The following is a 26,735-nucleotide window of genomic DNA, read 5'->3' as shown; positions in this document are numbered from 1 at the left end:
GTGTCCTGGCTATGCTAGGACTGAACTGTGGTGAATGATATTGTTATATCAACTGCAAAATCTATAATATCCATTTAAAAGAAATTGGAGCATCACATGAGAAAGGTTGAAGGAACACTCCAGAAACCATAACAAATTCATATCAATAAAGTAGTTATGGTGCCTTGTGGTCCTGGGAGCCATCTTATCTTAAGAAGTTAAACTGTTTATCAATGGCCTGACATGAGAGAAATATGCATTAGAAAGGTACACTCTTACAAACACTGGCAGACACACACTCAGAGAAGGTCAGATTTAGACATACATTCACTCACAGACACATTCAGTTACATTCTGACACATTAAGACACTTATGCTAACACTCACAAAGATCCATACTCATACTTAGAGACACTCAGACACCCATAATGTTTTAATATACACATACATATGTAATATACATGAACACATACTCATTGACTGCTTCATTTTTACCTTCAACCCTCCCTCCCCCTTAATAGCCCACTCATCATCCATGGAGATTTTAAATTGAACATCAACATATCTTCCATTGCATCAGGGTTCCTCCCACTCATCTCCGTCTTTGTCCTGTCCATAACTGAATCTCCCCCAACACGCATGCATGGTGGATAACTGAAAAACATAAGTGTGTGTGAAGACTTCTATTTGCCATATGTAACTATTTTCACATATATAATTGTACACAGGTGTTTTTATAAAAAAAAATTTAAAAAATAATTTTTATTCCTATTTATTTTTTTGTTTTCCTTGGTGCAGTTTGTTATTTCTGGTGTTTTCTACACATGCATGGTTACACCTTTGATCTCATTTTAACTTCTGGCGGCCAGTCTGCCATACCATACCATAAAAATTGTGTAAATTACTATTCACATTCCAGCTGTTGACCACTAACTACTATACTCCAATCTTTCTATCCCAGCCCCTTCTACCTATTTTTCATCTACTCACTTCTGCTCATTCTCACTCCTTGCCCCTGCTACTGGAACAAGCTCCCACCTCACATACAATCAGCCACTTCCCTCTCATCCTTTTGCAAACTTCTGAAGATACATCTCATGCTAGCATTTCTTGTGTGTCTTTACACTTTTTTCATTGATTGTAAGCTCTTTTGAGCAGGGCCTTCTTTTTCTTCACCTCCTGTCTTGTCAAATAACCCCGTTTTTTTATTGCAAAGTGTAGGTGAATGTGTTGCCACTATATAAATTATAATAATAATTAGGAAACCATTCTCAGATACTCAATAACTCATTCTTCTGGTTGGCTCCACTCATCAAATCCTCTCTCATTATATCACTCTACCTACCAGTGCATCTTCCATCCTGATCCTAATCTTCCATAGCCATAACCCAATCAGGTGTTTTTTTTTTCAACTTAAATATATACCGAAGCTCATTGGAACTTTTCGTAAATATCATTTTTATTGAGAGAGTATTTTCTCATGAAACAATGAAGTATAGAAACAATAGGGCTCGCAGGACCCTATCTTAGGATACAGTAAACATTATATTATACAAGGCAGTTCCTCACACAGGACACACATGAGTTCTACTTAAAGCATGTAGTGTTGTCTCAATGTCAAGCATAAGCGCAGTGTAGTGGTATTGTACCCTCATGCTTTAGCATATGCCTGCAGCTCGTATTGCCAGAACCAAGGTAGGCATTGCAAGGTAGGCATTTTATCATCCTACGGCCCTGGGGAGTGCATCAGTAGTGCAATATGTGCTCTAATCACATTTAAGGGGAACATAAAGGACTGCATGAGCGAGTCAGCTTAGTAGAGGCGAACAGACAGTTTTTCAGCTCCCATAGAGCGCAGGAAACCATCAATTAGATAAGGTATTGAAAGTGAGATTCTGTGTGAGCATACTAAAACATCACTGCCACCAGGGGGAGTGTATAAGTAGACAAGGGCGGTACCTCAATGTTAGGGTTGACCAATAAATATCTAATTACAAGCTAGCGCAAGATGTTCCTTGTGAAGGGAAACCTATGCGTCCTTTGGGCATTCCCACACTGGTCAAAATAGAGTAGGGCCATCTGCCACAAACCAGTCTTGGCTACAAACCCATCCAGTAGAGGACCACCCCGCCCCCACACAGGCACCCATAGGCCAGGAGCGCTCCTGTAGTCGATAAAGAGGGATCAGTGACATCAAAGCTTTACTATGAGTACTTTTTAGTAGTGCACAAATAAAAGTAAAAAGGATAAGAATAGTGTGGAAAACAGAATGTAAGACAAAGAGGTCTGCCCCGTAAGCCCCTCAATCCCCCGAGTCTGCTGTTGCGCTGTAGCCAACTTGGGTATCCCTCTTTGCTACATAGTCCATCCAGGGTCTCCCATCTCTATATGCCTTATATCGTGTCCCATCAGGGATGCCTGACGTGCTTCAGCAGACTGAATGTCCTCTACCCTATCGAACCACTGCCCTAGCGTAGGGGCATGGGTCTGTTTCCAGAGGGTAGGCACTAGATCCTTGGCTCAGCGGAATGTTCATTGTTCTATAATTAATTCTATGTAACCTTGTCTTGCTTGTATGTTCAATAATTTGCTGTAATTGTACTTTAGTCTAATCTGATTTATTGCAGCTCAATGACTGTATCAAAATGTGTTGTTTTTTTTCATTGGTATATTTGTTAATCCTAAAGCACTCTAAAAAATAGCAGTGTATAAGAATTGTTAAATAAAAATAAATGCGAGTATAATATTATTACATTTTCCTTTGTGCTTCTGCAGGCTCAAACTACATATATAATAACAGGAGATAACTCAAACTACTTCTTAATTCTGTTTTATCTCAATTACAAAGTGTAATCAACAGTGGATGGAGTTTCAGTCCTAACTGGACTTATTATGAAGATTTCTTGTATCATGTTAGTATCTGATTTGTCTGGGTTATTCTGTCTATTTCCTACACCTCTGCATGTCTCACTTTCAGAACCCTCTTCTGCTTTTTACACCATCCCACGCCCACTCAGAATGTAATTATATCATTTATGTTGTGTAAATTCCATTATATTGATCAGTATAACATCTGACCTGAACAGGCTTGTCTTTAAGTAAATATTGGCAGTCCAATAAAAAGGTATCACTGCATACTGCAATGCACTGTTATTTTGGCACACTATATTTCATATAACATACATTAGGCATTGAGAGCTGAGCCACGTGTGCTCAGTTCCCATCATCATTCTCCCCTCAGTTTCCAGTAATCTTCACTGATCTGTCTGACAGCTCCGAGCTTCCCAGTATTGCCCAATGTCAGTGAAATACACCTCCTGCATCGATAAAAGTGACTATCAAAAAGCCAGAGGCAGTGGCGTACGTACCGCGGTCGCAGGGGTCGCAGCTGCGACCGGGCCCGGCACTACAGGGGGCCTGGCCGCCCTGCGGCCTCCCCGCGACCGGGTAGCAGCTGCCACGCTTTGCGGCCCCGGCCCGTGCGGCAAACCGCCGGGGCCACATGTCAAGGGGTCCATCGGGTGGCCCATGCGGTCAGGGCCACCCGATGGACATGGATTTTAAGGGGGCCCGGTCTGCGCTGAGCACTTTAAGTGCTCAACCGGGCCCCCTGTGATGAGATCATCACTGCTGGGAGGAAGTGACCGCACGTCACTCCTCCCAGCATACTGAGAGCCCGCGCGGGAGGAAACAGAAAGGAGGAGGGAGTCAGAGTGGGAACTCTGACTCCCATCAGGCTGAGCCACCACTGGACCCACACATGGTAGGAAACATTTTGTGTATGTATGTCTATGTATGTCTGTGTATGTGTGTCTGTGTATGTGTGTATGTATGTCTGTGTCTCTGTATGTGTGTATGTATGTCTGTGTCTCTGTATGTGTGTATGTCTGTGTCTGTGTGTATCCGTATGTATGTCTGTGTCTCTGTGTGTGTGTGTCTGTGTCTCTGTGTGTATGTATGTCTGTGTCTTTGTCTCTGTATGTGTGTGTGTGTGTGTATGTCTGTGCATGTATGTTTGTGTCTGTGTCTCTGTATGTGTGTATGATTGTGTGTCTGTGTCTCTGTGTGTGTGTCTGTTTCTGTATGTGTGTATCTGTATGTCTGTGTATGTATGTGTGTCTGTGTCTCTGTATGTGTGTGTGTCTCTGTATGTATGTGTCTGCGTGTGTGTCTCTGTATGTATGTGTCTGCGTGTGTGTCTCTGTATGTATGTGTCTGCGTGTGTGTATGTATGTATGTGTCTGTCGGGGGTGTGTGTATGTGTTTGTGTCTGTATGTATGTGTCGGGGGGGAGGGGCCCACAGTCAGGGGGGAGAGGTTCATGGTGGGGGGGGCCCACGGATCAGTTTCGCACCGGGGCCCCATGGAGTGTGTGTACGCCACTGGCCAGAGGTGTTACAACTGCTCTTCTTTCAATGCACTGTCACACTCAACATGATCAAGGAGTAAAGTACAGCAGTGTCGACTCTTGGTGTACTGGTTCTGGTTTTGAGACATGGAGAAGCAGATAGATATTGATAGTTACCTAGCTCTCACATCTGTTTTTGCTGTTGATACAGAACAAGGCAAAAAAAAAAAAACCCCAGTTGTTTCCCAACAAAATAGGCAAACATTCCTTCTTGACCCTCGAATGGCAGTCAGATATCTCCTTTGATCAAGAAATAAAAATGGTCAAATGCTTAGAAGCTTCTGGCTCTTTGGAGGAAATAGTGCAGGGGAGAAGTCTAACAATTCTGGAATGGTTTGACTGCTTAAAGTGAGGGAGAGCCAGGGCATTTCCAACTCTGTGGTCGCTGTAGTGCACTGCGATAGTTGTGGTGCTTGGAGTGTTACTTTGAATAAACCTTTTCGTAAATATGCAGAATTAGTAAAGAATCAGGGAATATGTCCCTGTAGTTTATGTCAGAGATACATCTATGTCTTGAAGATTGTCAGATTGTGTAAAGATTGTTGTTCAATTGTCAAGGGTACATTTATCACTAGTGGTACAATCTGGCCCAATGACATAACTGTTTTAGGCTGGAGAACATGATAGAGGTATTTGTGAATTGTATACTGTTCTTTAATGAGTCAATCAACCTTTACAATTGAAGAACGCAATACTTTTTGTAATATATTTTTCCTGTACAAGCATTATCTTTAAATTGCGAAACAAAATATTCCCATCCACTTTCAATAAATAAATAAATAAATAAATAGATAAATAAAACTGGACTGCTGACAGGTATTTGTGTCAGGAACAGAAATGTCTCCACTTGTGGCGAATAGGTCAATAGCTACCCGACAGAAAGAGCTTAGAGGTGCCAAAAGTTAAAGTGGCACTCTACACACCATAACTTCTATAGAATATTCTAGTGGGTATGGAGCTAGGAGGCTATGTGTGCTGTCCCCCGGGTTTGTGCCAAGCCAAATTTGGACAAAACTGCTAAAGTGGAAGTTAGGAATCGAGGAGTAGTCTCTGAGCAACCATGGAGACTCTCGATTTACGTGAGACCATTCAAAACTCGATTAATATAGAATCCGAGGAGATCTTACAGACAGTGAGAGCTTACTACTCGGAGCTCTACTCGCTCCCCCAACCACAGTCGGCAACGGCGACTGCTCGCTTAAAAGACTCCATCCAGCAATACATGCAAGCACACAAATTACCTACATTAGATAAGCAGGTCACAGACCAACTAGACAAACCCATCTCAATAGAGGAACTGGCATTGGCAATAAAACGCACCAAAACCGGTAAGAGTCCGGGCCCAGACGGCCTGCCTCTCTGTTATTACAAACACTTCGCGGACAAACTATACCAACCAATGCTGGCCTCGTTTAACGCGGTAAGAGAAGGCCATCACTTCCCCAAGCAAGCGTTGACAGCACACATAACCATCATCCCAAAAGAGGGCAAGGACGCAGAGCACTGTGGGAACTACAGACCCATCTCCCTTATCAACTGCGATATCAAATTGATGGCAAAGATCTTGGCCATGCGCTTGCAGCCGCATATCCCCACACTGGTCCACCCTGACCAGGTCGGGTTCGTAGCAAACCGTGAGGCGAGAGACAACACCATTAGGGCCCTCGCCCTCATGCACAACAAGAACAGAGACGCCGGGGGCCTCCTCCTGCTGTCCACTGACGCGGAGAAGGCCTTCGACAGCGTGGGATGGGAATACTTGTTCCAGATCCTAACCCATGTGGGACTCGGACCCCACATGCGCAGTTGGGTCGAGGCCATGTATGACAGGCCCACGGCCCATGTAATAGTGAATGGAGCACTAACAGATGAGTTCCCTATTCATAACGGCACCCGTCAGGGATGCCCACTATCCCCATTGCTCTTCGTCCTTGCCCTCGAACCCCTCCTGACAGCTATCAAACAGCACCACGACATCACAGGCATACAAACGGGGGACACACACCACAAAGTGGCCGCCTACGCAGACGACCTCCTTTTTTTTGTTACTAGACCGGAGATCTCCCTACCCAACAAACTTCAAGCCTTCAAGACATTTGGAGTCATCTCCAATCTAAAAATAAATTACTCCAAATCCTACATCTTGAATGCTGACCTGCCCAACGGCCGAGCCTCCCCTCTCCGCGCTAGCTTCCCATTCCAGTGGGCAGAGCAAAAAATACGCTACCTGGGTACGTGGCTGACCAAACAGAAGGAGGACCTATACAGAGAAAACTTTACCCCTATGCTAAACTTATTCAAGAGAGAACTAACTGAATGGTCCTACCCACATATTTTATGGCTGGGAAGGATCCAAGTTATTAAAATGAACCTCCTCCCACGTCTACTCTACCTGTTCCAGACGCTCCCCATAACAATCCCCAAAGGATTTTTTACAGCTTTACGCTCGATGACAGGTAGCTACATATGGAACAGGAAAAGACCAAGGATTAAGTTCCAGGCCCTTACACTACCCAAGGAAAGGGGAGGGCTGGCCATCCCTGACTTCCACTTATACTACACGGCAGGACACTTACAGAGAGTCATGGAATGGACCAAGACCAACGTCCACAAACTGTGGAAGGTGGTAGAAGAGACAGAGACGGCGGGACCAGTGTCAGTCCTACCGTGGTGCTCCGGGGGTGGACTCGGCCGGGGATGCTCCTCCTTAGCACACCATACCCTACGAGTATGGCACAGGGTGGGCCGAGTACACGGACTAACCCAACACCCTTCGCCCCTGCTGCCCTTGATCCATAACCATGACTTCCCCCCCGGCCTCGATCCGAGCGCATTCAGAGATATCATCCGCACGCCCATCCCCAGGCTACACAACATATACACACACACTGGCCGGAAGACACTTGCTAACCTGACAGAGAACACACCCCCTACATTCCTGCAAATCTTCAAATACAAACAGCTGTCAAACTACATAGACTCCCTACCCGGGGGACAAGCCCATGCTAGAAACCCGACTACCTTCGAAGAGTACTGTATACACCCTCTACCCCACGGCATATCATTCATATATTCGCTACTACAAAGGGAGACTCCGACAGAGATTCCTGCCTTTAAGGGCAAATGGAAAACTACACTGGGGAAGACATTTACCGAGACAGAGTGGGAAAAAATATGCTATCTCACACACCACTGTTCTACTTTCACCAAGACACAAGAGACGGCATTTAAACTGCTGAGCTACTGGTACCGTACCCCATATAAACTCCATGCAATAGACCCCTCACACTCCGACCTATGTTGGCGGTGTGGAGAGGCAAAGGGCACTACACTGCACCTATGGTGGGAATGCCACAGAATTAAACCATTCTGGAAGGGCATACACGCCATCCTGGAGAAATTCTAAGACGCACCTCCGCCACTGGAGCCAGCGGCGATGCTACTACACCACACGACCATACCCAGATCCCGATACAAGAAGTCCATGACTATTAGGATCCTTAATGTGGCCAAACAGGTAATACCACAATAGTGGAGACAAGATAGGTCCCCTCCTCTTAGGATATGGTTCAACCAAATGGAAGAACTCAGGGCGATAGAAGAACTACACTCAAAGGCGACTAACACCACCGCAAAATACATGGAGACCTGGACACACTGGATCGTATCCACCACACAGGCAGACTTCACCGCCCGCCTAGACGCAGAGAACCCACCTGACAGAACTGACGCCCACTGCTGACCCCGCCACCCTACCCACTTATTTTCCCACACAGCCCGTATCCCCCCCCTCCCCAATCTTTCCTCCTCCTTTTCCCCCCCCCCCTATTTTCTCCTGCTAACCTCATTTGGGACGCAGACCCATACTCCGAAGACACTGGGACACATCTGACCACTTGACAGTGGAATTATGAGTCAAATAGGCATACACCACACGAAGCCTGAGGTGACTTGGGAGTCACTGACGCAATGCTGACCGGTCACCCCCTCACTTAATAAACAAGGCCGAGCACACACTAGACCTAGACGCCCTGACGGGACCTAGATGGGAGGCCGTGTACAGTCAAACCGGGGGGGACATGCGAAAACAACAATGGAAGCCTTACCACTGTATTACGGAGCAGGGACCTGCGTGCCCGAATGCCTACTTGTTTTTACGTACATGTTCTAGCACAAGTTGTGCTTCACTTACAATGCTCTCGAAGAGACCTGCGAGTCTCACTGTGAATGCCAAATATATCTCAGTTACGATACGCTTGGAGAGACCTGCGAGTCTCACCGTGAACATAAAATGAAAATGATAATAAAAATATATTTACAAAAAATATATAGAATCCGAGGACACTTCCTCCATGAACTGCAACTACTACAATGGGATGCAGTGGTTTTGGTGCTTAGATTGCCCCTTTAATAGATAACAAACTTAAAAAGTAGCCATGGTCAGGATAAAAGAGAATCACAATCCAATACCAGGCAAAGGTCACGGTAACAGAAGACAACTTGAAACAATACTAAAGACAACTAAAAACAAAAAACACAAAAGGGCCCTGACTAGCAAACACAGTCAATTTACATGGAGGACCTTTTCTAGTAAATGCACGTGTGACCAGGATGCCTGACTGCACTGGGCCTATACAAATATCTAATAGCTTCTGGAACATAATGTAGATACAGTACTAGAATAAAATGCTAAAGGTCAAGTGAGTTGTGGCTTACTTAGGGAAGAGGGAGATGTGAGAACTATATTCTGCATAAGTAATGTGGCAAATCGTCAAGGAACATTTAGCAATGCTGCTTCCTGAAGTTTTTACTGGAATTTAAATTACCTCTATATAATATCTATATAGCCATATAAATATCTCTAAATATCTCTATATGGCCATAATGAAAACAACCCAAACACAAAATAACACGGAGTCTGAACCAGTAGGTGTAATACCGATTTATTTACCTTTTCCTCTATGTGCTTGATCTAATTGTACATATTATTTTTTTGGACACCGTGTTATTTCGTGTTTGGGTTATTTTCATTATATCTTTTTCTCTTTTATATATATATATATATATATTTCTAACTCAGTGGTTTATCTGCATTAAATGTAGCAGATTATCTAGACTTTTTCTCTCACTATATATACCTTTTTACTAAATTTAAATAAAAGTTATATATTATTCAGTAAAGATTTACACCACGTGTGTTCTATTTTCTCAATTTAAGAGCTCAAACCCCTTGGTCAAGTGGTAGACCTTCTTGTTAGACAAGAAGTGGTATTCTATATGTCCATAATGCCCTCAAATTTGGAGGTAAGGGGTTTAACAAGATTTGTTCCCAAACTGAACACAAATTGATAACATTTCCATCATAGTGTCTATGATGTCTAAATGAGACTTTGTGATCTAGCAACATTCCAAGATATTTATTTGGGTTTATATGGGGGAAAATGTATAATCTCATGTTGTTTTGACATCTAACTTGTTATTGATTGAGCAATTTGTGCTTTGTTCTACACACCATTGAAGCATTTTGCAAGTATTTAAGAGCAGTTTGTTTTGGCAGATCCATCTGTCAACCTCTGATAAATTCTGCCGTAATGTAGTCTTGGAATCTTTGTTTTTTTATAGTAGATTATGGAAATGTCTAGGTACATATGTACAGATTTTTTACACACACAAAAAAAGAATCATTTATAAATATGGAGTATAGTTGGGCCCCATAGATAGAACTCAATTATGAAGTAAAAGAAATCAATGTTATAAAAATGACTTCCAATATACCGTACAAATTATATAGGCAATGCACTAAAATAATGCCAAAAAAATGCCAATATTAAAAAAATACAATATAAAAACACCTACCTTACAAGGTGGTAAAGAGGTGCAGATTAAAGAAGATGACTACAAATTGAGACAGGCCCTCACTTCCCAGGAAGATGCTCCACCAATGAAGAGCCTTTTATTCTGGTCTTTGAGGCCTGGCCAACAGAGCTTATATGAAAAACCCATAGTCACAGCTCTACTAAATACATGGGATGATAGATATACCACTCCTATCAGTTTTTACAAAATATGGCTCAGACACCTACAGTCTTCCAGGTCGATGTTTAAGTCCTGCCCAACAGAATGAAGAATTTATAAGTGACCTTAAAACTCACTAACTATTGCCAGGCTGAGTGTTCCAGGTATAGATGGTCCATGGAATGCACAGTGGAGCATAGTGTCCAGGAACTGAAGAATGGGAGAGCAGAATGAGACACATATAGAGATCCAAGCAGCGAAGAAAGAAATTAGAGACAAGAGAGGGAGCAGCTGGAAGGAATTGACGAGATTCGAAGAAAGCGAATCAAGAGGAGGGGGAACATTCATTACAGCAACTGGAGAAGTGGTGGACCTTTTACATGGACTCAGGGCGGGAGGGAACATATTCGGATTTACTGTATTTTGTCTTGTTTTTATTTTATGATTTTTATGGTCCCTGAGAAAGTCTTATAAGGCTGGAGAAGAAACGCGTAGGACCTATAGTTTTTTTATGCTTTGTTACTTTATCAATAAATATTTTTGTATCTGAGCCGGCTTATGAGTCTTTGGGAAATCCCAGTGAAGGAATATAGAGAGTACTGAGAGCCCCTAGCAACACCAAGACTCACCTCAGGGTAGCCCTTCCTTATGGAATACCCTTCCGAGAGACAACTGACTCTTCCCATCTCTGCAGTCCTTCAAAAAGTCCCTTAAAATAAACTCCTTTAGAGAAGTCTATCAGCTCTCCCCTTAACTCTTTATACCCTTGCAAACACCTCATCCATCCTCAGGTACATTCAGATCACTTGACTCCTTTACTTTCCTTTGTGTATTTGTCCCTCATCCATTTGGATTATAACTCATTTGGCAGGGTCCTCTTCACCTACTGTTCCCATATTTCATACGTGTTTTGTTAGAATGAAATGTTTTTCTCGTTTACCTATTGTACAGCGCTGCACAATATGTTGGCACTACATAAATAATTATAATAGGAGGTAAAACCACCCCTGACATTATGTCAGTTTGTCAAAATGATGTTGGCCTTCTGTTAAGGGAGAAGCACAGGATTATACAGAGAGCACACAAGATTGTATCTATAATATGAATGTAATACACGTGTATTTGATCTTCTGCGATTTCTCAGTTATGTGGGTGAATGCTCACGTACAGTGAGCAGTATGAAATGTGGGAATTTGGTATCCTCTGCAAATAAAGCAAAGGGAACAGATTTCTTGTGTGTTCCCGTTGTACTAGAGCCTTGCTCCTGACACGACTAGACCTAGGATCCTATTACTGATATGTCGCCACTGACTACAGAACTCTTCTTAACAAGGAATATATAGATTGTGCCATGATATGGCCAGGTACTTCTTGCCACAACTTGACCTGGTTGGGTAGAGCTACCAAAGTAAATCTAAGCAAAATGGAAGTTAGAAGGAAATCTGCATTGAGACATTGGTTTATCCAACCATCCAACAAAGAGGACCTCACGACATTTCAGTTACTAATGTGATATTGTGGATTGCCATGAATCTCTACATTGCATTTTAGATTGGCTATTGAGTACACAAAATTAGTAATATACATAAATAAAATTAATAAACATGAGATGGTCCCTGTGGCTTATTTTTCCCACTCCTTTGCTTTGGTATGGTAGGTGTTTTGTTAAATGTGTATATTAATTGTTTTCTTAGGAGAGGGAGAATATGCCACACACATCTCACTTCTGAAATCTGTTGACAAAGGGGCTTATGTATAAAGAATGATTCTAAGTTCTGAAAGTGGAGCAATCAGCAGAGACATTCCATTGGTTTCTGTGGCGACTGGTCTACTTTTAGAACTTTGACCCAGAATTTGCTTTATACATAACCTACATTGCATGCCACCACTTGGAAATTGCTTAAATGAATTATTTCATAAATCTGATGGCATTATTTTTGTTGACTGCAACACTGACTTGACGATCATAGTGTTTGATGTTTCACTCTCCAAAAGTCAATAGGATTATTATATTAGGTTTGCAGACTCCATACTTGCCAAAAAAAATAAATCTATTTCTTTTTTTTTTATATATACAAATCTTTTGTATCCTCCTTTGCATTTAAATCCCCTTCACCCCTCCCCCGCCTCTGTAGGAAGAGCCTGTTGGTGTGTGAGAGAGTGGCTGGCTGTGCTGCTGCAGACTAACACTCTGCATTGTGTGTGTGTCTGTGTGTTACTGGGTGCTGCTCACAAGACATGCTCCATCTCAAGGCCAGGGCTGGCAAGTAACCAGAGGGCTCTCTGAGTGAGGAAGGCAGATTGGGCTTGTAGATCCGTCCTTGTTTTATTTTTGGGGGGAGGATATTGCATCTGGTCACCCATATCCTCTTCCTCCTCCCCTCTCTGGTTTGGTGCAGGCTCTGTGTGTGTGTGTGATCTCGCTATGTCGGATGACGATTCCAGGGCCAGCACCAGCTCCTCTTCATCCACCACCTCCTCCAGCCAGCACATCGACAAGGAGCCAGGCTCTAACAACAACTCCTCCAGCGGCAAGAAGAAGGAGACCAAAGTCAGTATGAGCAAGAACTCCAAACTCCTGTCCACCAGCGCTAAAAGGTGAGTCCCCCCTCCCTTGTGCCAGCATGCTTTGTGTGCTGCTCATAGGAAGTGCTGATCAGCTGGAGGGGATCATCATCCTCCATGATTAGATACATTGTATCCCGGGCTGAACGTTCCATGCATTCTATACGGTCTGTACACAGAGCAGGGGGAGCCAGGGCAGTCACACCGTGCCCACAGCCTCACCTCTCCTATACCAGGCCGGCAGTGAACGGGTTAAGCTCATGGTGTGGCCTACAGACATTGCACACACAGGCAGTGCCATCCTTTGTGTGTGTACATAGGGCTAACTGTGGTTCACGTTCACAGGGGCTGCTTTTTAGGAAGCAGTAAGGTCTCCTCGGGACAATAGAAGGCAGTCTTAGAGGTTTTTTTTTTCTTTTCAGGATGTAACATTTTTTACAATTTTTTTTCAAATTGTATTTATTTATTTTTAGTTGTATGCAACAAGACAAAGTGTATGCGGTCCCTTTAAGTAATCTCACGGCATTCCTGTTTAACCCTTAATGTGTCCCCTGATTTAGACCCCCCTCATGCAACACGGGGGTTGGGGGGGGGGGAGCAGGCGGCATCGAAGGGGTGGAGCTCCTCCCAGGTCATTTAAATATCTCGGCTCCACCCACGCCTCTCATTTGCATGTTAGCTTTCAGGGGACCCCCTGCTGTGCAGGACCCCCATGCCCCCAGGCCGCCCATTGTATGGGATACCCCTGGCTGTGTTGCTTTGTACGGGCGGGGGCAGGAGACCCACTTGTCACCGGTAGGGGGTTATTTTAAAGGCCTGAGGCCGCCATTGGCCCCCTCCCCCCATCCTAAGTGGTGAGACTTGTGTCTTCTGTTTTCCAATGGAGGACTAGGAAATCTGTATGTAATCTCTGACATATAGGAAGCTGGATAATAAACCATTTTAACCAGTGTTATGTGTAGGCTTCAAGCTGTGTGAGCAGTAGGGATGGTCAAAAAAGGTAGATTACTAGGTTGTTGTAGAACTACAACCCCCATGATGCTTTGCTATGGCTTCCAGAGCATTGTTGGAGTTGGAGTTATGCAACTGTTAAAGAATCAGCCTTGTGGCCACTCAACTACTTCCTTCACAGCAGCTAGAGTGTGGCTGGCTGAGCATAGTGGGAGCAGTGGTGTCAGATGGGTTAATACTCAGCACTGAGGTTACACAGAAGTAATGATCTGCTATCACAGTTGCATTGCATGTTTACATAAACACAGGAACAGACATGATTGGATACAAGACAAACAAGGGTTACTCTTTTTATTTTCAGGATGCTTTGGTATGAAAACACAAATTCGATGCGACTTTTATAAGCTCAAAGGGGAATTGACATTTGAATTGGCATATATTTGTCATTATGGAGCTGAGGTGATAAGGATTTATGATTTTCTTAATGGCATTAACTTCGGCTATTAAACAACTGGAACTGAATGATAGATTGAGGCTGAATCCATGACCTAAGTCGATCTGGTGGTCATTTAAACCACCATCCAATTCAGCCACTAATGTCTAAACCAACCAGTTATCCACAATTTGTCCTCCCAACCACATACATAAAATGACAGGAGGGTGACATACCCCTAGAGATCCCAACGTTAATGTACTTATACAGATTAAAGACCATTATTATATAGTGCCAGCAGATTCCACAGTGCTGTCAAACATGTAAACAAGAGAGTCCTGCCCAAATGAGTTTACAATCTACAGGCTATTAAGGGAGTTTGTACAGAAAACCCTTTAATCTGCAACAAATTACTTCAGCCCATCTCCTTTTAAACCACTGATACCTGACATTTTCCCTGTTTCACTATTAAAACCACAAGCTACCAAATCATAAATGTATAGTAGCCAAGTACTATCTAGCCTTACCGTGCAAGCCCCTGTTCTCTGAAATATTCTTGCTTTTTTTCATCTCTGTACATACAACCCTGCAAGGATGAATTCTTTAGATCACGGGGAGGGGAGGGGGGAGGAAGGAGAGGGATTGTTTTTTGTTGTTGTTGTTTTTTTAAGTGGACTTGTGCAATGTCTGGTTTGGTATCTGCATTTCCTTTAAGAACCAGAATCTATGTAACATGTTGACAAGCGGGGGAAAAAAATGAAGTTAAAATCAACCCGTTTCATTCAGCAACTCCATTTTTGTTCTTCAAATCCTGCTAGACATGTAATAGGTTAATAGGGATCTCTCCACACAAGGGCATACCATATGGGACATTTCTCATCATTCTACATCCATTCAAACTTTATTATTGGCAGGGACTTGGAATCCAGGTCCCAAAATTGGGTCCACAGGCTGTTTTCAGTGGGTATTCATCAATTGGAAGAAATAAAGCTTGCTCATTAGGCCCCAGACATTTACCCAGTTATGTCTTCCTGTATGGACTGACACACTGTGTAGTCTAATAAAGCTGTTTTTATTATATTTTAGTATTATTTAAAGCATGAATAACTGGGAAAATTGTGTGGGGCTTGCACAAGTCTAAAACAGACAGACCTCCATTACTGTCTGGGCCAATTTTTAAATATTTTATACCAGACTTGCCAAATTTTAATTGTGCCTACCCACAGTGAAGGGATAGGGCAGTGATGGCTAATCGTGACACCATCAATTGTTTCTAGACTACATTTCCCATGATGTAAACTTTAAAAGCTAGCTGAGCGGGGGCGGGGCCTGACCGCCATGCAGACAAGTCGCACACGAAGTGAGCTCCTGCAAAGGGAAAGCAAACAAATTTAAAAAAAAAACGACTTCTCTCCCGAGAAACCGGGCTCCGATCCGGCTAGAATCACTCTGCAATCCTGAGAGACACCTGGTGAGGCGTCCCGCCACTCGACAGGTGGTCAGAACCCGAAACTTCCTTTGGACCTGCAATCGGGCACAGCGGAGGAGATACGGCCAGTCTTCCTGCAGCCAGCAGCGCCGGGGCACATGGGAGGTGGAAGGGGCTCCTGTACCCCACCCCACCCTTTTTGCCAGTGAGGGATCTCACGGCACCTGCACACAGGCTAAGGCTTCCCACTAAAAGGGTATTTAACACCCCACAAGTGACCTGAACTCTGAGGCCTACCTGGGTGCACCAATCAAAATGGCGGACGCCATAAATGCCTCCCCACTGGAAACCGGTGGGGGCCATCCCGGTCCCCACGTGAACAGCAGATTGCTGCAGCAGACGAAACGCTTACCGGCGTCTCCAACCACGGGGAAACCGTGCCACCAAGGCCCGGCCAAGATGGCGGCTCAACAACAACCCGACCCAAAAGCCACACACACCGGGCCAAGGGCAGGCACTCTCGATCGGCTATGTGAGAGCTTCTGGACACTACTGTCACCAGGGGCTGACCCACGACCAAGCAGTGCGAGCGGTGGCCACCTGGATCCGCCCCACAACCCGGCGCCGCCACTATAGGCCCCTGCCACGAGCCCCCAAAGCCGCCACCCAGCAGAGCAAACGGTGGCAACCAAGCACCCGCTCCCATGTGTTAGCGAACGGGAATACCGGACAACCACAAAGCTCCAGCAATGCATCAGAGCACAGCATCTCTGGCCAGCAAGCCAACACTCTGCAATCCAGGGCTAAAGAGACCTACCAAGCTACGGCACAGCAGACTACCAGGAGAACCCACGTCGAAGAGGGGCCCATAACCTTGCCAGCCACAGAAACTATCCATCTCCAGTGGCCCATGTGTGGGGTCGTCTGATCGAGGACAGGTGCTGGTACCACCGTAAGGGGCAAGGCGGACATTCCTGTTCAAAGATAGGACTCAAACTGTTAAATTTTCTTTTCTTTTCTTTTTTATTCGCACTAGCACCCTACACCCTGCAACCGACAGCCTGAGGCCTCCCCCTGCACACTACACGACAGCCGACATTAGCGAAAGGCCTACCGCTTTAACACTCACTGACACAGACATATCCTTTAACCACCAGCAGAAAGTAGAATAAGTGTATACCCTTAGCAACCACACGGTACCATGTTGGTTTAGCCTGAGCTCAACCACTACTGCATGAAAGCCTAGCGAAGCTATTGTCATACAACTTGATATTGAAACCTAGCATGATCTTGTACGAAACTCTACTGTGTTAAGCTTATCCTGTTAACTACCAAGCAAGAACTTAAGCTGTAGTAATTCTGGCTTCAGTATAAATATAAATGTTTCCCTTCTCAGAAATGCAATGCCATTCGGCACATCATATTCTTAAAAGTAACTAGCTCAATTATAGGACTGGCTCTGTTGTAGTAATGACTAGTCTAGCATTTCTACATTGCACAACTAGCGAAACACAGCCTGTTACCTTTATGTTTTGGATTTTTCATATACATAAAAATTGTGTTGTTTAATCCGCCACATGTTGAAATGCAATGAAAATGCTTGTAGCAGCTGTTGTGGCGCTAGACGCTTGTTGTTACCTCATGCACAAATCAAAATAAAGAATACAAAAAAAAAAAAAAGTTAGCTGAGCATCATGGGAAATGTAGTCCAGAAAGAATTTATGGTGTCACGGTTAGCCATCACTGGGATAGGGTGTGAACATTAAGTTTTGGCAGAGCAGATTTTTGTAAATATAGGCATTCTAACAATCTCTATTGACTACACCATACAAGATTGCACAGTCCACCTTATGTAAATTGAGCTATCAGCCACCAGCAGCATGCAACAAATATCTGATGCAGGCCACTAAGTGCGATACAAATGTTTTTCTGAAATATCTTGGATATTGTGAAAGACTGTCTCCAGACAAGCCAACACGCAGTGGATTCATTTTGCATTTAAGACCTGATGTCAAAGTCAAAGCATAGGAGCAGGAACCCGAGTGGGTGGGGGGGTGAGGCAAAGTGGGGTTGGTATGTTGTTGGTGTAGCTTTTTTTATCATATGTTTCACTGTTTAAAAAAGATAAGAAAAACAAACAAACATATATATATATATATATATATATTAGGAGTTGGTTATCCTATTCTAATAATAGACTCACTAATGCCTCTAGAAAATCACATTATTTTTTTTAATGTTTGCTCCCTAAGTGGGGCTGTGATTGCTATGAAATGCTTGCCACCCCAACATGGGCATCATTGGTGCAAACCCAAAGATGGAAGCCTCAAAGCGCAACAGTTTGCCATAATGGCACTAGTAAACTCCTTGTCCCAGGAGATACAGCAACTCGCACAGTAGTAACGTTGTTCAGTCCCTAGGGATGAGTCTGTTATGATCTGGAACAGGAATCAAGCAGTCTGAGTATGATGGGCTCTCAATTTTAATTTGCCTTCCTTTTTTTCTATCCTGATGGAAAGACACAAACAGCGGCCAGAAACTGAGGTGTTGCAAGCATGTGGAAAAAAATCATGGTGGGGATCTCCTTTCATTCAGTATAAGTTCTACCCTTATCCTCCCGTTTCTTGTCCATTTAGAGGCCTTGTGATTGCTGGCAATCTTATTGTTTGGTAATGAATACATCTCTTTGCTCAAGCAGCCAGTGTCAGGGTTGCATAGAATTAAGCTTACTTGGCAAAAAGACATGCTGCCCACTCGTTCACCTGGCCCCATCTCCCTCCAGTGTCAAACTCTTTATGAAATACTCACATTGACAGTGTTGGATTTTCACTGAAACTTCAAATCAAAACATATACTGAGACAAAATAGGGGCTACTTTGTCTTGTGAATTTTCTCTCAACTTGACCAAAGTGAAGCTACTGCCATCAGGTTTTGCCAATTTGTCAAGGACGTTTGTCCTTTTAATATCTTATTTAACGGCCTCAAACTCTTTAACCATTTGATATGACATTTCTATAGATGGTTATTGTTAACATTTGTATGTATTGGTGGTTTGGTACTTTGTCTATTGAAATGCCTAACAGAAACTTAAAATGTGGGTGAAAATGCAGCTGCCAAGCACATCATTTAATCCTTGTCAGAAAGGTAGTGAACCATTAATGTAATTGGTGCCAACCCGTAGCTTCATCAATGCCCAATTTTTGTTTTTTAGGGTTACCTTGAAGTTGGCTTGTGTACACACAGACAATTGCAAAGGAAATGCCCACTGACAGTACTACAAAGATCAGTTGTGTTTGAATGCAACTATTTTGTAGATTATTGTGCAAATTATGCTCGTCGCTAGACTGAATTGTCAGCTCATGTTATGATTAAATATAGGTCTTAAAACATATATAATTATTTTGATATTACTGCCATCTAGTTATCTATGTCTTTAATCCTCATTAAAGACATCCTCTATTGTGATAATACTGCCAAATCATGAAGCGCAGTTCATTGTTTTCAAAGTATCTATGAAGCTATTGGCCAATGAGAATCATAAGCAGACTATATCAATCTTGAAGCAGAACGAAGTAGCTCAATATTTTAAAACTCATAAAAGCATGTTATGATAATGGTCATTGGATGTCAATAAAAAAATAATTGATAAATACCAATAAGCTATTTTAAAAAAAAAAAAACAATTAGCCAGCCCTGTGTTGTATACTGCAGTTAAAAGACAAATTTTGGATTTAGTTACTCAGAAGGAAAGGTAAATGTGTTAATTTTCTCTGCATAATGTGTCTGGTGTCTATAGCCTGTCCCTGCAGGCTTTTTAATGTAAGTATGCCTTTTTAGAGAAAAGCCAGTGTTTACATTGCTGCCTAGTAACACCTCTAGTGGCAGTCACTCAGACAGCAAGTAGAGGTGCTTCCTCGTCCAGTGCTGCACAGTATGCAGCACTGACAGTCTGAGTCTCCGCGCTCTGCATGGAGACGTTAAATGTTCCCCATAGAGATGCACTGATTCAATGCATCTCTATGAGGAGATGTTGATTGGCGCAGAGCTGCATTTTTTCACGTATGCGTAATAGCATCCCAATGCTATCCTATGGGAAAGCATTGGATTGGCTGAGATCATCAAGACTGATGAACTCCGCCATAGAGGTGGAGCCAGACAGGACCAGCTGCAGCGAGACTGGTGCGGCATCGGAGCAAAGGTACGTTTTTAAACCTTTACTCTCCACGGAGGGAAGACAACTAAATAACTATTCCAGCACTATAGTGTCAAGAATACAGATTTGTACGCCTGAAACTATAGTGTAACTTTAAGATGGACACTTTTGCAATTTCCTGTGGTCTCCCTGTAAAACTCCACACACAATAAACTGTTGTTGGGATTGTCTTTGTTCAGTGAATAAATACATTGTTTTACTGCTGTGATTGCTAACCATCGCTAAATCATCAGTGTATCAGACTACTAGCTTAAAAGGGTTTTTGCCTTTTGTTTATGTTGCATTTTAGAACATTGCTTCAGTGTGTTCTTATAATATCTGCATACGTTTAAAAAGCAGAAAAAATATTTAAATCGTATGCCTTATGAATTAATTACCATTTAGCTTCTGAATGCATGTGTATTGAGATTCCCTTTTTAAAGCCGATAACAGGTTTATGAATGCATTCATGTTTGAAGACGAACCCCACTGAAATAGTAAGCGGTGAGCCAACTGCTTCATATTACAGTCTAATATTGTCCAAAAGATGTGCACTAGGGCAGGGCTACACTACCTCTATTACATTTCTGTGAATGTCTATATGTCAGGATGATTAGCACAGCTATTCCTGATACAGGTTCCAGGAGCGCTCCTCTAAGATGGGCTGTGAGGGAGAGGATGAATGAGAATTTTGAAGGCTTTTTTGAATTAACTATCTTGAATTTTGAATTAACTATTGCATTTATTTCCTGCAGGATTCAGAAAGAATTGGCAGATATCACTTTGGACCCTCCACCCAACTGCAGGTTTGTTTAAAAAAAAAAAAATGTAAACTATAAATTCATATTTATAGTATAATAGTTTTGGATTGCAATTGTACACTCATACTTCTCTAAGTATTAATCTTTAGGGTGCCAAAACCTAAAAATAAGTGGAATAATGGAACTTTTGTACCTTCAGTTATTGGTTTTAAATAGTCTACTGTTTAGGGCAAAGATGTTCTGTGTCCTATTCTGCACATTCATTCCTTTTCCAAATATCACCCGCCATATTACAAACACATAAATTGAGTCAATGTCCTGTATAAACGGGAACCTTGATTTAAAAATAAATAAATAAAACATTTAGGTCCTAAGCAATACAACCATTCCTGCTCAGTGTAGTGGTTATTAGATTTGTACAAAAATGTGTTTAAGCCAGTTCGTCCAAATTAGTTAATTATTTTTTTTTTTACTGCACATCCGAATAAATCAATTCATCCATGTTTTACCTTTTGCAGAAGTCTAGTGATTTTGTTGCTAATAGTCTCTGGACACATCCGCTCAATGGATTTTATTCTGACTATTAGAGGGACACTGTAGGCCCCCAGACCACTTAATCTCATCCCTGTTCCCCTAGTTTTCATTTCAGTGTTAAGGCTGTCTCTAGTGGTTGTCTCCCAGACAGCCACTAGAGGCACTATCTGCAGTTTCACAGAGTTTTACTAAGCATTGATTCAATGCTTTCCTATGGGGGAGGCCACTAGTACCTATAAGCGGAGGAGGCGGAGTCGGAGCCAGCACTAAGAGACCTCCGCGCTGAAAGAGGTAGGTGTTAAGAGGGTTTTTAAACAATTTTAACACCAGGGAGCTGGACAGTAACCATAGGGCAGAGAGATATTATAGCTTTAAGAACGTAGTTTTATGTTCCTATAAGGAGTGGTTTGTCAAAAAATAATAATTCTCCTTGGCACCTGGAGACTGCCCTGTGTCCAGCCCTTTAACACTTAACAAGCATTATCAATGTTTATTCCGTCCAATCTGGCCAGACGTGATCTCCAGATGTCTGGAATAGCCCTGGTTTAATGTCAAAACTCTCCATAACACAAAAAAAAAGTCAGGGTACAACACCCATTGGCAACGTAACCACTACACTGAGTGCTATTGCTAATATTTAGACTGTCCCTTCAACCTGTAAGCTGAAATATAAATCGAGGGAGTTGCTTTAATGTGCTTTCGTTTTGGGGGGCGGGAGGTTGGAGGGGATATGTTGAATTTATTGTCCTATATTTATCATTTATTTGTTTGTATTGTAATTGTGGTGGCTTTTATTTGGGCTTTATTGTATCATTAGGATTATCAGAATTGTGCAATTACGCCACCATTTTCATGCCTTGGACATAGTCTGTTTTGTGTAAAGCTGTTAATGTTACTTGTTGCCAAATTCCCACGGAATCCCAACAATACATCATTTTGGAAATCATAAAAAAAAATAACTGGATTAGATTTCAATTTCAGGTAGTACAATATCGCCTTTGTTATAAGTCTGTGCAGACCATTTTGAATATGTGATACTATACTGCTGATCACACGTAACACATTACAAGGGCTATGTATGATTGGCCATCGTAAGGTTTGTGGATGTTTATTTTTCTTACGGTTGTAGTAACTTGTTTTGAAAGAGTTAACATACTTGTCCTATTATTCCCTAGTCCACGTAGAATAGTGTGCTATTGCTAATCGAGCACCACTGCTTTTTATAAGGTTATAACCCTGTAATCATACCTTGTCATCTGTTCAGTGTCAGACACACAGAGCATTTTATGTTTTTTTTTTGTGTGTTTTTTTTTAATTATTTTTAAAAAAAGTGTTATTTATTTATTCATTTATTTCATGCACTTATCTCAGTAGTCGCCTTTTCATGCTGTATTTACTTATTGTCTATGTATCAGTTTAAAAACACGCTTGGAATTGTTAATGTATGGTTGCATGAATTATCGAGTGCTTTGTGAAGTGCCACTTTAATAAGCCTTCCAAGGGACGAATTAACTCCTTGCGCACCAGTGGTGTGTGCATTCCATTGTGAAGAGCTCTGAGGATTTAGGAGGTAGCGCAAGACAGGACAATGACAATGCAAACAAGCAAAAAGGGTTAGCAGTGGGATTCCGGCAGTAGCTATTGTTATATAAATTCCCTTTAACAGAGTACCCCTCTTGTTGATTGTACTGCAGATTGTTGAATAAAGTGTACAGGTAGAACGTAAATAAATTAGAAATAATGCTATAGAAGATTGTACCTTTTTGCTTTTACATTAGCGCAACAAGGAGGAAATATTCATAAATGGATAAGGCAAGCACAGTGTTGCAGGCTGTTAAGCAAACAGAATGTGACACTTTGGCATCGCTATTCTATTGTGGCCTTGAGTGATAGGATTTAGAACTTGTATACTTTACTCATGTGAAATAGACAGGATTATCGACTAATGTTAGAATTGTCTGTAATTCAAAGTGAATTTCACATGTAAGTCAAAAGTAGCCACACTGGAAACATAGCCGATTTGGGGAATGTGTCTATTATGGCTACTTTGACCTTAAATTCACTTTGGTAAATAACCCTGTATCACTACCAGGCAGGGATATAATAAGTTCCTTTCCCTGTTGTACTTTACTAAGGTCTGGAAAGTTACTCCAGAACTATGATGGTTATCTGAATGTGTTTGGTATGCAAGAAAAGTATTTTTTCTCTAAACCTAGAATAGTAGTGACTTAAAAAAAAAAAATTAAAAAATTGCAAAATTCAGGATAAAATAGACTTTAGCAGAGGTGGAAAGTTATGGAAAATCAGCACTTACATTTTCACATTATCGATTCACTACAGTTTGGTGTTAAAGGATTAAACCTCATATCTGTGTCTAAATGGAATTCTTTTAAAAGCAGAGCTGGTTTATAGTATCTACATTATTATTGTGTGAGTGCTTAATTTCTCAAGGACAATCTGGTTTTCCATTGAGCCCTGCTGATTAGAAAATGAGTGATTTGTTGTGCTAGCAGGTTTCTAGAAGGCTTCAAGTGTTTGTTTATGAGATTTTGAAGTTGATTTTGTCTAGTCTTTTGTTTTTCTGGCAAAGAGGTCCATAAAAAGATATACACTCTGCTTGCAAGAATATTATAAGTGTCCTTAATTAATTTGACTATTTGTAATTGAGCAGTAAACTGCTTGCCTTTTTAACCCCTTAAGGACCAAACTTCTGGAATAAAAGGGAATCCTGACATGTCACACATGTCATGTGTCCTTAAGGGGTTAAGGACCTCTGAGATACTTTTTTCTTTTCTTTTTTTTTTTTTTTTCTGTTTGGCAAAATGCTTACATGACAAAACTGAAACATTACAAGCAGTTATGTTAATATCAAATACCAGTCGTCCTATTTTACAAGTTCCATACTTAGCCAGTTCTTTTTCATTTTGGATTGTCACATAGCTAACCATATCCCCAATTCCCTGATGTCTGTCCTAAATATGTTTTCCTCTCTCTGGAGTTGCATGCTTGCTTGGTGTCATCACATATATGAGCATGCACAGGGACGTGTCAAGAAGTCCAAAAGGAGGGACAAACCTAAAATAACATGATATTTCTCAAAAATGGCTAGAGATTCACACCGCAGTCTGAAATGAAAGAGAATGGTCTGGGGGAGGAACACGCTGCTCTGATCTGGATCCCACTTGCAGACAGAAAAAGGAACTTTAAAATAGACTTTTTTTTTTTTTTAAATGTTACAGCTTACTTAAGTTCTATTATGACTTACACAGTTTTACAAAAATACAACCTTTTCCGATTCTTTTCATTTATATTGCTCTTTGATCACTTAAGCCAAATGAATCTTTGTAATTCTTTTTATTATTATTATTATTATTATTTTACTGCCCACTCTTTCAGAGATTGGCTCAGTTTCTTTTAGTAATGCTACCAGATAATTTACTGATTCATTTCCTTTTTGTGACTGGTTCAAGGACTGATAGTTTAATGGTTGTTGTGCTCAAGTTGGTCAACTATAAAAACTGTTACCTTGCCTCTCAGGGATCCAGAGGGACTGAAGAAGGCTGTTTGGTGTAGCCCTGTAAGTTAAGTAAATTTAGGGTTATACTGCCTTGTGCGACTGGGGAGGAGGGGGTTCTACAGAATCAGAAAGTAGGATATTATGGGTTAATATTCATATCATAACAATAACCTCAAGCCTAAATATTTGTCTAATCCTAACTGTACCCCGAGGATCATGGCAAGGATCAGTCTATAATTTTAACCTTAAAGGAACACTATAGTCACCAGAACAATCACAGCTTACTGCAGTTGTTCTGGTGAGTATAGACAGTCCCTTCAGGCTTTTTGCTATAAAGACTGCATTTCAGAGAAAAGGCAACACCTCTCGGAACACCTCTAGGGGCCACCTCTAGGGGCCACTCCTCAAATGGCCACTAGAGGTGTTACCTGGGTCAGTGCTGCACAGTGTGCAGCACGGACTGAAGTTCAGCATCTCCACGCTAACCCATTGTGACTGGCTGAGATAATCAATTCTGATGATGTCATCAAAGGAAGCAGATCGGGGGCAGGGAGGGGGGGCTAAAAAGTATTTTTAACACTATAGGGTCAGGAATACACATTTGTGTACCTGACCCTATAGTGTTCCTTTAACTTAAAGCCTAAATTATCTAACTCATGGTGCTGTAGTACAACCCCAAACCTCATTGTAACACTAACTTTAGTTGCCTTGCAGCCAGTGTATGTGCAAGCTCCCAAGAGATCTCTATGGGTTACCAACTAATAGTATGCTTTTAAAGGAACTTTCCACTCTCAAAACAACTTCACTGAGTAGGCTGTCACCGGCACACAAGGCATTCCTTATCAGCCGAGGAGAGGCATTGCGGACAGGCACCCTTTCGAAAATGGATTTGTGTTGAAGGTGGAGAGTTTCTTTATGTGCAACACTGGGGACAAGTGAATAGATTGTGTATGTGTGTGTGTGTATGAATTACGTTTTTCTGTGATATGATAGCCAATGGAAATTGCTCTCAACACATTTTCCTAATACTGTAACTATGATAAATTTGATAAATGTATAGTTCTATGGAATTTGTGTTCCAGAGTGTATATATATGCATGAAAGTATGTTTGAGAAAATGGTTTGACTACTTCTTGAGGGATGTGGCATTATAACAATACATTTATTTTTTTTATTTTTTGCATATGTATTTTAGTTCATTATTTTTACAATGTATATAAAAAAAAAACCTAGGCCGTTCTAGCAAACAAAGACGAACTTGGATATCTTTGTATAACATACCTTTTTGCTGCACAAATATTCATTTTCAGCTCCCATTTTACATATGCTAAATTAGCGATTGGAATCCAATGGGATTGTAGCAGCACTGTATCCTGTATTGTTATCTGCATCCTTTTCTCTTTGGGGACTCTTGTTGTAGTGTCATTACTGGATTTCATATCATCGTTATTGTCACATTGAATGCTAGTTTGAAGGCATAAAAGGCAATTGTGTGAAGATCAACCGCAAATTAACAGCCACGCATGTCCCTGAAATGTAATTTCTAATGAAACCTGGGGGGCAGTAGAAACAGTGTCATGATGTTTGTTGCTCCAGTACAGAGCTTGAAATAATTACATAAACCCAGAATTTCTAATGGAAGGACACCATTTCGCATCCTCTAATGGATAGACTTAATTTTATGACATTTACATTGCAGTGATTGTAGACCCACTGTGGGTTACTCACTATTCAACCGAGAGATGGGCAACAACCGTTTTAACTACTTATGTGGGATTTATTACTCACATTGTGGTTTGCTCAACACTTATTTTAATCAAATACTTGCTCTGTGTTGTTGTTCTTTTTGTAATTTATTTATTTTTGTAATTTGCCGTTCCTACATAGCTAATGAGCCATTATAATTGATAATTATACCTGCGTGTTATGCTGTCTTTGTTGTTAAGCCACT

At 41.8% G+C, this 26,735-nt stretch overlaps 1 protein-coding gene across 1 annotated transcript in view; it reads left to right on the top strand.

Annotated features, from left to right (window-relative positions):
* Nucleotides 1–12,552: 12,552 nt before the first annotated feature.
* The window catches only part of UBE2E1 (ubiquitin conjugating enzyme E2 E1), a 38,721-nt gene continuing 24,538 nt past the window's right edge, over nucleotides 12,553–26,735 (top strand). Inside the window, exons 1-2 of the mRNA XM_063452294.1 lie at nucleotides 12,553–13,000; nucleotides 20,728–20,778. Of these exons, the coding sequence (XP_063308364.1) occupies nucleotides 12,828–13,000; nucleotides 20,728–20,778 (224 nt within the window). The 5' untranslated portion in view covers nucleotides 12,553–12,827. The remainder of the gene's footprint in view (nucleotides 13,001–20,727; nucleotides 20,779–26,735) is intronic.

Source organism: Pelobates fuscus, chromosome 4, assembly GCF_036172605.1.
Source record: "Pelobates fuscus isolate aPelFus1 chromosome 4, aPelFus1.pri, whole genome shotgun sequence".
NCBI classification, from domain to species: domain Eukaryota; kingdom Metazoa; phylum Chordata; class Amphibia; order Anura; family Pelobatidae; genus Pelobates; species Pelobates fuscus.
Note: the sequence above shows the minus strand (reverse complement) of the source record. Positions and strands in the feature narration are given on the sequence as shown.